Raw genomic sequence first — 10,798 nt, forward strand, 5'->3', positions numbered from 1 at the left:
TACTGCAGAAGTAGCAGGAGTTGGTGATGTATGTGCTTTTTCAATGATGAATTTACTGTCTAAAAATGGTAATCCAGCTTGGCGTTCCCCTGGCCCTTCATCGCCTGGTACCCCTACAGCAAAATTACCTCAAGTAGATCAGGCTGAAGATGGAAAAGTAGAAATGTCTCTCCTCAGCTTTTCTGTACGCAATCCTAATTGGGATCCAGTTGATATTGAAGCTAAAGAGTTTGTAGATGAAATAATTGCTAAGACTCGTCAAAAATATACATCCACCAGCAATTCTATAATAAACCCAGTAAGTTTTTAATTTAAAAAAATATACATAACTATTTATAACACAATACTTGTTTATTTATTTTTTAGTTTCAACATCATGATATGATTGGTAGTACATTAAACATTGCAGAAATACCTTCCTGTTTAATTGGGCTCGATCAGAGCACAAGGTTACTGCATAAAGAAGGGTATGTTATATTTTTGTAATTCAATATTTATTTTATTTTAATAATACTTTTTTGATTATTTAGGCTGACTGGTCGTCCAAACCGAATCAATTGTAGTTCTATTATGCGCTCATCAATATTTTCTACAAATGACTATTTAACTTCAATGGAAGTAAATCAAAGCGCGTTACTTTTACATAGCATTCATAGAAAGTAATTGCACATTAATTTAATGAATATAAATAATCAATAATATAACACTCTTATATTTTTTTTTGTGTGTTCTTCTAGACAACTTGACGAACGAGGCAATAACACTAGCAGTTCAATTTCTCAATCTGCTCTTAAAACCAACACCAATTTACAAGAACGAACTCCATTGCTGAAACCAGGTGCAAGGATTATCTGATTGCTATGACTTAATAAAAGCCTCAAAACTACTGTGATATTAATTAAGGTGTAGTAGTATTCTTTTCCAATATTTTTGAGATTATGTTCAATATTTCAAGGAACTGTTTTTATTGGTATGATTATGTTTAAGAAACTGAGATTTTATTGTGTGACACTAAATAGTTTTTCTTACAATAGGCTATTGTAACTATGTTTGTTTTAAAATTATTATTTCATAATTTTAATCCTGATTTTGCCAAATTATTATAATTGAAAGATAAACAAAATTGTAATATAGTTCTTATGTTCAAATGATTGCTTAATCTGTAATAAAAATATGTCAAAACTTGAATCATTTAGTGGTGATGTTAGAATAACTTTTATTTTAGTATATCTCCTATATCATTCTATCACTCCAATAATGATATGTATGTATGTGATTGTGGCTTTATTTTAACTCCATCTATTTGTGCTCGGGCTCATATTGACAATAGTACTTGCAAGGTGTTTAAGGTTTTAGGTTTTATTAAAAGAATAACTGGCAAATTCAAACACTCCAACTCACTTGAAGACATTTTTTGTTGTAACTCAAGATACCGTAGATACTTTAAATATTCATAAAATGTTTATATGACCAGTTTCTATACAAGATATAACTTTCAAAATATTTCGACTCTTTTGGAGCAATTTATAGACATGAGTAATTTTCGATTTTATTTTTTTTTTAATTTTTACAATATTGTCAATAAATAATTTTTTGCTTGATCAAAAAACCGAAAATTGTTAAAATATAAGATTACCCTCAAGTTGTTATTAGTGTGATTAAAAAAAAAGTTGAGCACAAATCCAAAATAATTTTTCAATAATGTTTTTTTAGTACTATTGACTGATGCGCTGTCTCCGCTCAGAACCGTTTATCACATACAATGATTTATAATTTATATCATTGAATTAATTTAATACATTCATCAATATTACAGTGACCCATTCAACACTTACTGTACAGATAGGATGACACAACGTCACTGTTCAGAATCGTGTTTGTATACAATGATCATTGAATTAAACACATCATTAAAACAACATGTTTGACAACTACTGTAAAGCAGAGCGGTACCCACTTTTTTAAAAGTTGAATCCATTTATTAATTGAAATTAAGTTGATAGTATTTGTTAATTTGATTCAAACTTAATTAATGTATTAACCCTTTCAGACCCATATTGTCATCGGATAGAGATATCAAATTTTAGTAAAAAGCTTTTTTCCTTAGAATTCTATCAAATTTAATTGTATGCCATAATCAAGATGGATTGATCCATAGATCTACAAACTAATGCTACAGAGTCGCCTACAGAAAACGGATTGAGGTAACCCGTGGAGGCTGTTGAAAGCAGGTAGACTTGTGCATTTAGATTAATAAGCGAACGAAGAAGAAATATACTTCCAGTCTCTAAAAGTCCAATTTTAATTTTGAATAATATTTGAATTTGTTTACTTCTTGTATTTTGTAGGAAATTTTTTTTTTTTTTTTTTGTAACACTTAAGTAATAGTGAATTTTGAAAAAAAAGAAAATTCTTTATGCACTAAATTACAAACTAAAAACACCAAAAATCCATTTCCGACATAACCTAAAAAAATGATAAAAAAACTCAAATATTTTTTTCAAAATTGCAATTGGGCTTTTGGTATAGTTTAGTACTGGGTGCATTTTTCTTCAGATTTTTACTATCGTAAGTCGTGGTTACTACACACGCAACCACACATCACTCACGATGGATCATGGAAATCGTCAGATATCTATACTAACTATCACGGCTAACTAACACTTTGCTAACTATACAGGATATAACCGGACTCTTTGACAAATATAGCAACATTTGAAATGAAAATTTATTAAATAGTCCTGTACAGTGGCGTACCGAACAGTCATTTTTTGAGGCAATTGCCTCAAGGGAGATTTGGGTGGGTGGGTGGGTGTGTTAGTGTAGATGTGCACCTTATACCTAAAAAAAACTTAATAATATTTATTATTTTGAATAATAAAAAAAAATAGTGAAAAAACTGTTGGTGGTGGGGAGTGGGATCAAATTGTATAGTTTGCCTCAGGTCTGCTTGTCAGTTCGGTACGCCACTGGTCCTGTACACCTTATATAGTACTATACGTACTATATATATATCTAAAAATACTTTAAAAATTGATTTCTTTCAACAGCCTAAATCTTTGGTAATTTCAATATGTTTAAAAAAACTCCTTTTAAGATATGCATTATGCAGTATTGGGTTACCTTCCTTAACAGAAGCGGCAATTAATATACGAGGGCCACAGATATCCATATTGTAGTACGATTTAAGATATCGTGGACACAATAAATTTAGGACAACGATTTTAAAATATTGTATTATTGTTAAAACTTAAAAATCTCCGATTTATGACCTACTTATGATAGATTATAAAATAGTATCAGTCTTAGATCATATACATATGATACATATATATGATCTAAGGTATCAGTAAACACTAATCAGTGTATCACATATAGTGATATGATAGTGATATAGTATATTATCATAGTGATATTTTATGTGAGCTTAAACATTTTATACGCTTAAGGCTAAACAATAAGCATTAAAACATTTATTCAATATTATACATTTTTACCTAACATTTATAATTTGTTATTTTATCGTGCTATTAGTTTCTTACCGTCCATTTACCAAAACCAAAAATTAAAATTAATAAATATAAGCAGACTGAATTCAAGATAATTAATATTGTAAGTAATAAATATAAGCTTATGGGTGCGTCCTAATTTAAACCTTAATAGTAGGTACCTAAGTATGTTAAGTTTTTTACAAATTAGATTATAATACGCATTGGAAATAATACATTTACATTAAATAGATACCTACCTAGGTACTTATAGCAGTTTTTAACTTTCGTTCACGGAAATCATAAAAGGCGAAATAAAAGGTGTAAGGTAGGATATTTCATAATTATTTATTAAAAAGAAATTACAATTAAGACTGTAACTCGTATGGTGACGATCTAAACGGTCTGCGTTTGTCATGATAATAATATATCTGATTGTTATAAACTTATAACGTGTATTTGTGTATATTAATATATTATATTATTATGTAAATAGTGAATATTATACCTACTGAATTGTGAATATAAAAATAATAATAGCCGATAGATACCCTTAAGGTATAGAACTATAGAGTATACTATAGGGGCTAAAATGCACTTTACCACCCCATGCATACTTTTCGATTTTTTTTATGGAACTTTTATGTAACTCATCGAGTTAAGAACGATGGTTCGATCAGAATTTGTCGCTCTCACTTAGTTTAGAAGTTATGGCCCTTGGAAGTAAGCAATTTTGCGTTTTTTTACGCATGAGTACAACTCTACGTGTCACGTCTTTTGCGATTTTTTTTTTATTCGTGAGACTTATTATATTAATGAGTACCTATTACTTATTTTTAAGCCTAGGTTGTTGTTGTTACTTATGGCACAATCATTTAATTTTGGATTTACAAATATTAGAACACACAATTACTTTTAATAATAAAACTAGTTTATTAATAGGTAAAAATTATATAATTTAATATCTAAATATATTATGTATCGTTCTCACTTAATTCATCCTCATTATCGTCATTACCCTCATTATCATCATTATCAACGTATGCGGCCGTAATTGGGTTGTTAAGACTACCTGCAATTCTTAAAAACTCGGTGAATGGATCGATTTTTAAAGCCTTACATTGTTCTAAAAACATGAATTTAGAAAGATATCCAGCTATAAAGGTTTTTTTTTATGATATTGGGGCAGTGAATATTTCGCATGTCGCCATAATCCTTCGATCGTGTTTGTGTGCTGATTGGTATCTGGATCTTTAAAGTTAATGCTGTCGTTAACTTTAAAGTGCTTATAATCTTCATCATTCAAACAATCATGTGCCTAAAAATAATACCTAATGAAATCATTTTGTATTCATAATTATTTTTAAAATACATACTTTCCAGCAATCAGAAATTATCGTAGTATTTGGTAGAATCCAATCTTTAATAATTTGAAGTAACGTTTCCTTATTTCTTTTTTCAACGGGAACTAAAAAGCATCGATTAGTACCCCGTTCTATGCCTCCAAATACCCACTGGCCTTCCACATGATGACCTCTGTGGTATTTGCGCTTGCCAAATTTACTTTCATCAATTTCGACTTCAATTAAGTCACCTCCGATTTTAGTTTTTTTGAAAATCATGTGATCAAATGTAACCTCACGACAAAAATTAGCCCAATCAACCATTGTGTGTTTACTTATGCTTAGTTCTTCCATAATGAACGTCTGGTTGGTTTGTTTTATCCATAGATAAGTTAACAAAATAATTTTGGCAATTGACATATGAGAATTTGAGAAAAATGTGTTTTTCCTTATTGAAACCTCGTATTCACATCTACTCGATTTTTTATGCCGATCCATGTATTTTTCACGACATCTAGAAATAGAATATATTTGATATATATATACCTAATTACTATAGAATTTGTTCCTACGATGAATAGTATCATTCAATATGTGTATATCTAATTTACCTCCAAGAATATACATCTTTAACATGACTTAGTGCTACTAGTTTTAATTTATGCCCTCTAGGACATAAATAGTCCCCTTCTTTAGGAATAAGGAGCCAATTCTGGAGCTGCTCGACAATTATAGAATTGAGAGGATCACTTAACTCACAGTTAAAAATTTTGAAAATTTTAATTAAATTATATGCTTCCATGCTAAATAAAAAATAAGCGAGTGAACAAACACGGGACTAAGAGAGGGTTAACTTCACTAGAACGCAGCACTGGACGTAATTACATTTTAATTGGTGTATTTAAAATATAGTTTCTTTAATAATATAATATAATCTAAAAATCGCATTTATAATTGAATGATTATTATAATTAATTATTATCAGGTAGGTAGGTACCTACTATAGGTATAATGCGAGAATTTATTTAAACCAGATTGACAATTTCTACTTCCAGGAGAGGAATATTTTTAATTGTCCGAGCGAGCGCAGCGAGCGAGTGACCCCGCTCGGTGACTCGGTGCAACAAAAATGCAATTTTCTTAACCCTGTGACCCACTTGGGGAGGTGCTTCATAGCAAATCGGGGGATTATTATTGCACCATCGTTTTAAACAGGTTAGAATACGTAAGTACAAAAAAATAACAAAAATAGTCCTCCGCGCGGCATTATAGTATTGTTGCGCGCATGCGTATAAACGTAAATTTGAAAACTTTGGAAGGCCATAACTTCGGAACTAAGTGAGAGCGACAAATTCTGATTGCACCATCGTTCTTAACTAGATAAGCTACATAAGTTCCAAAAAAAAAAATTGAAAAATTTGCATGGGGCGGTAAAGTACACTTGTTCCACTATAGGATACCTATACCTAACTACAAGCCCGGATAAAAGGGGGGTCCAGGGGGGGCATGGCCCTCGGGCCTTCAATAGTTAGAATTCGTTTAGGGGCCTCAGATTTGTCCATTACTTTTTTCGTTATAGGCTATAACACTGCATAAAACACCTAAAAAAAATCAATGATTATTTGGCGAGGAAAAAACTTGTAAATTATAATCTATAAGTAAAATGTTATATAATTCATTATTAATTGTTACGTACCTACCTAATATCTATATATATTTTATTATAACAGGTACCTAATATTAAATAATATTTACTTTATTATTTTTTTTTTCACACAGGGCCCTCATTTAAAACTTTGGCCCCTGCGCCTCAAAGTATCTTAATCCGAGCTTGCCTAACTATATCATTACCATAAGTTTTTTTAATTTATAACATTTTTACCATAATTTTAAAATTTGACTTCTTATAAAGATTATAATAATTAATATTATATAGATATTAAAAAAAATGGGATGCGTGGACTAACCTTTTAATTTTGAATGTATATATTTTAACAGAAATTATTAACTCTAATAAAAAAAAGTGAGCCTTCGCAGGACTTCTGGTAGATGTGAAACATTGAAATTATTTTGTATAGAAAATATGAATGAAAATTGAAAGAATGGTTTACGTATTAAAGGAAATAAACGTGGCATAATCATAAACAAAATATTCATATTTAAAAAAAAAAAAATATTCATTAATTTTAATGTGGAGCATTAGATGTTTTGCAGCACATTCGGCTATCACAATCAGTTTTACTTGCTGCCGCATTAAATGGTCACATATAAAATTAATGTTTGTGTTACGACTTACAAAGGAGGATAATAATATGTAGCTTAGGTTTTAAACATATTGCATTACTGTATAACATGGAGTTGCTATTATAAACAGGGCTTTAAACCGTTTTCAAAACCGATTTCAGAAACCGTTATAAACCGTTTTAAAACCGAAACCGAAACCGTAATCAAAAACGAAACCGAAAAAAATTGGATACCGGTATTAAAGTCAAAACCGAAACCGGAAAAATTGGATACCGGTATTATAATTTAAAACCGAAACCGTAAAAAATTGGAAACCGGTATTAAATTCAAAACCGAAATCTGAAAAAATTGGAAACCGTTATTTTTTTTTTTAACTGACGTGTTTTTAAATACGTAAATTCCATTAATACGCATAATTAATAATCATTATAAAATTGAGATCATAATTAATTTTGTTGATAAACATTTCATTATTCGCAAAATTATTAGTTGCTTTATAAATAGTAATGACATAAATTAAAGTTACTAGCAAATACTATATAATATGTCAATTGACAATACGGAACAAAGAGTGATAATTGTATAGACGACATATTACCCTGAAAATACTTAAGAAACCGGTATACAATACCGAAACCAAAACCAAAATTTCTTAGTACCGGTATTGCGAAGTTGAAACCGAAACATTTAGAAACCGCGGTATTCAAAACCGAAACCGAAATCGAAATTTCTTAATACCGGTATTGTATTAAGTTGAAACCGAAATCATAAAATTTCAAAGCCAGTATACAAAATCGAAACCGAAACCGAAATTTCCTAATACCGGTATTGAAAAATTGAAACCGAAATCGGAAAAATTATAAACCGGTATACAAAATCGAAACCGAAACTATTTCAATCGGCTTCAAGCCCTGAATTTATAAAGCTAGTATAGATATGTATAGGTACCTATGCTTAAATGTCAAAAAAGTTTTTTACACTTATGCAAGAAAATTAAAAATTGGAAAATGTCTTCTTTTGAAACATAAACTAATACAAAATCAGGTTTAAATAACAAAATGCTATAATGACATAAAAGTTCAATATTCCGAAAATATAAAAAAAATAATAATTACAGGTTTACGTGCCATTATTTTACCAGATTTCTTTTCTTCACTATAACTTTCTACCATTAGTTATGCAAAGGCCAAAGATGTAACACTGCCATATATTAATTACGAGGTTAAATACTATAATATTACACATTAACATAATGTAATAATGTATTGGTAAATATGAATGTTTTTAGGTACATATTGTCGACTTGAACACGGGGTTGACATTAACATAGGAAGTAGGTACATGCTAACTATTTTCACGATTAACTAGATATATAGGTGTTCATTTTGTAATCTGGAGTGGAAAAATTCAATTCAGAATCAGAACGAAGCTGCAAGTAGCAAAAAACGTGAAGTTCCATATAATATAAAATATACATTTCGTATTTTTTCGTAGGCTCATATATTTTGAGAAGTAGTATTACGTTATATTAAATACCAATATCTATAATAATATAATATTAAGTAAATAAATAAATAAGTAATGTATATTATTATCATGTATCATAGGCGCATGTAAGGCATCGATTTGGAAGGAGAAGAAGAAGAAAATCGCAGGCACAAGGCACATGATAACAATATTATATTAAAATGATGGACGACGATCGACTGTCCATAAACGCACTGCCCGACGAGATTTTGCTGTGCGTATTCCGAACGCTGTCCGCCACCGAGTTCGTCGCGACGGTACCGCTCGTGTGCGACCGGTGGTCGCGGATAATCGCGTCAGACGCTTGCACGCTAAAGCGGATAGGCATGCACCACACAAACGCGTCTGCTGCTGTCGAATTCTTCTACTTCCGCGACGAAATCGAACGGTCGCTGATGTTTCATTGGCCGTCCGACGAGTACTCTGCACGGCTACTGCTGTACAGCTACGACCAGTACGACGATAGTGGCGTTGGCGGTCCGGTGAGGCGGCTTGGTTACGCGAACGCGTTCTACTTGTGCGCGCGGTACGCGGAGATCTGCGGGCACATCACCACGCTGGTAATCTCATCCAATCTGTGCGTATACGCCACTGAAGGGTTCACGTACGTCGACTGTCTGACCACGTTAGTATTGCACGGCGTCCGGATCCGGGAGGCAGACCAGTACACGCTGGCCGAACTGGGCACCGTGTACTTCAACGTGACGGACGTGATGTACTTGAAATGTTCACTCGCCTCTCGTTTCGACCTCAAGTTCCTACACACCGGGTTCGGGCAGCTACGGCGGTTCCGGGCCGACCACAACGCTGTCGGAGTCCGGTTCCTGGAAGACCTGTTGCACGCGCACCGGGGCACCCTGGAGACGGTCGTGCTGGGCGACTCCACGGTGACGGGCGACCGTTGGATAGACGTCCTGTCGGACAGGCTCCGCGGACGAACCATTAACCACCTGAGCATGCACAGTTTGTACTTCACCGAGAGGTGCGTGAATCGGTTTCTGACCTCCGCCGACCTGATCCTGCCCGATGACAGATCCAACGTGATCATCGACAGTGAGCTAAGTAGGATCTCGTTTTCCATCGACATCGATCCCTTACGATGATTTCGTGCCCGCTACTCATATATTATAATAAATTATCATCGCTGCCGTTGTACGAAACAAATGATAAAATATAAAAAATAAGCTACGATTCTATAGTTCACGATGTATAGATATATATAATGAGTATAAATACAAAATTTGTTTAATTTATACAATTTAATCGTAAATTGTAAAATGTTAATAGATTAATTACTTTAGTTTTCAAATCATTATTTTCTGAACCTATTATATCCTTCGAAAACCAAGTTATGTGAATAACTCAGAAAATAGTCGTTTTAATTTAGATCATCTTGCATTCTTGGCTCTTGCATATAAATAAGACGATTATCATGTGAAAAAAGGAGTAAATAAATAATAAATATTAAAATTCAACATTTCAACATTTTTCTATAATTTATCGATTAAAATATTATTTTTTTTAGTTTAATGAACCCACCACAACCTTAAAATGCCTTTTCGATAATATTTACCTAATTAATTACAAAATACCAAGAATAGTATTGGCCTGTATAATTTTTAAAGGCGTCTACCTCTAAAAATGAAAGATGGACGCAATGGACACTCTGTTTAGGATTTACCTAAATGTTACCCCTTTCCGGGTGAAGACGTGTTTTTAGTAATACCATATTACGATATTGATTAAAATGGTAAATTTATTCATCATAAATTATAAATTATAATGATTCAATAACACAAATGTACCTGGTAACCTACTAATATTGGCAACGTTACCTAAATGTATACAAATTTGTGATATTATTATTTTAAGTTTATAGGTTTAAGTGTTAATTGTTTATGTCAAATGATAACTTATTTTATTTTATTTTATTTATTACGCTTTATAGGTAAATAAAAAAATGATGATGTATTTGTTAAATTATATTATTTAATCGTTGCATTATGACGTATCCATCTACTCGAATACCGAGTACTGCATATAAAATTATATTTATCTATTAAATATTCATGTTATTATTGAATACAAATTATGTTATTGATAAAATGAAAATGAAAATAAATTATACTTAAGTTATTTTTATTAAAAATCTAGTTATTTATTTTATCGTCTACGAACACCACTATTACATCCTCT

The 10,798-nt window shown here is 31.6% G+C and overlaps 2 protein-coding genes across 5 annotated transcripts in view; both read left to right on the plus strand.

The window, feature by feature from the left end:
* The window catches only part of LOC100167077 (autophagy-related protein 9A), a 4,857-nt gene extending 3,669 nt beyond the window's left edge, over positions 1-1,188 (plus strand). The window contains exons 10-13 of the mRNA XM_016806041.2: positions 6-298; positions 367-467; positions 531-659; positions 738-1,188. Coding sequence (XP_016661530.1) covers positions 6-298; positions 367-467; positions 531-659; positions 738-855 — 641 coding nt within the window. The 3' untranslated portion in view covers positions 856-1,188. The remainder of the gene's footprint in view (positions 1-5; positions 299-366; positions 468-530; positions 660-737) is intronic.
* A 582-nt stretch (positions 1,189-1,770) lies between these two features.
* On the plus strand, positions 1,771-10,308 carry LOC100569696. 4 transcript variants are annotated; one of them, XM_029490384.1, is made up of 3 exons: positions 1,771-1,967; positions 2,051-2,231; positions 8,683-10,308. In XM_029490384.1, the coding sequence occupies exon 3, from the start codon at positions 8,764-8,766 to the stop codon at positions 9,703-9,705; it is 942 nt and encodes a 313-aa protein (XP_029346244.1). In that variant the 5' UTR covers positions 1,771-1,967; positions 2,051-2,231; positions 8,683-8,763; the 3' UTR covers positions 9,706-10,308. The 4 variants fall into 4 exon arrangements, with proteins under 4 accessions (XP_029346244.1, XP_016661535.1, XP_003245900.1 ...); XM_016806046.2 differs by having other exon boundaries at positions 1,771-2,231; XM_003245852.3 differs by lacking the exons at positions 1,771-1,967; positions 2,051-2,231 and adding an exon at positions 3,396-3,612.
* Positions 10,309-10,798: the final 490 nt, after the last annotated feature.

The sequence above is a fragment of the Acyrthosiphon pisum genome, chromosome A2, assembly GCF_005508785.2.
Source record: "Acyrthosiphon pisum isolate AL4f chromosome A2, pea_aphid_22Mar2018_4r6ur, whole genome shotgun sequence".
Classification (NCBI taxonomy): domain Eukaryota; kingdom Metazoa; phylum Arthropoda; class Insecta; order Hemiptera; family Aphididae; genus Acyrthosiphon; species Acyrthosiphon pisum.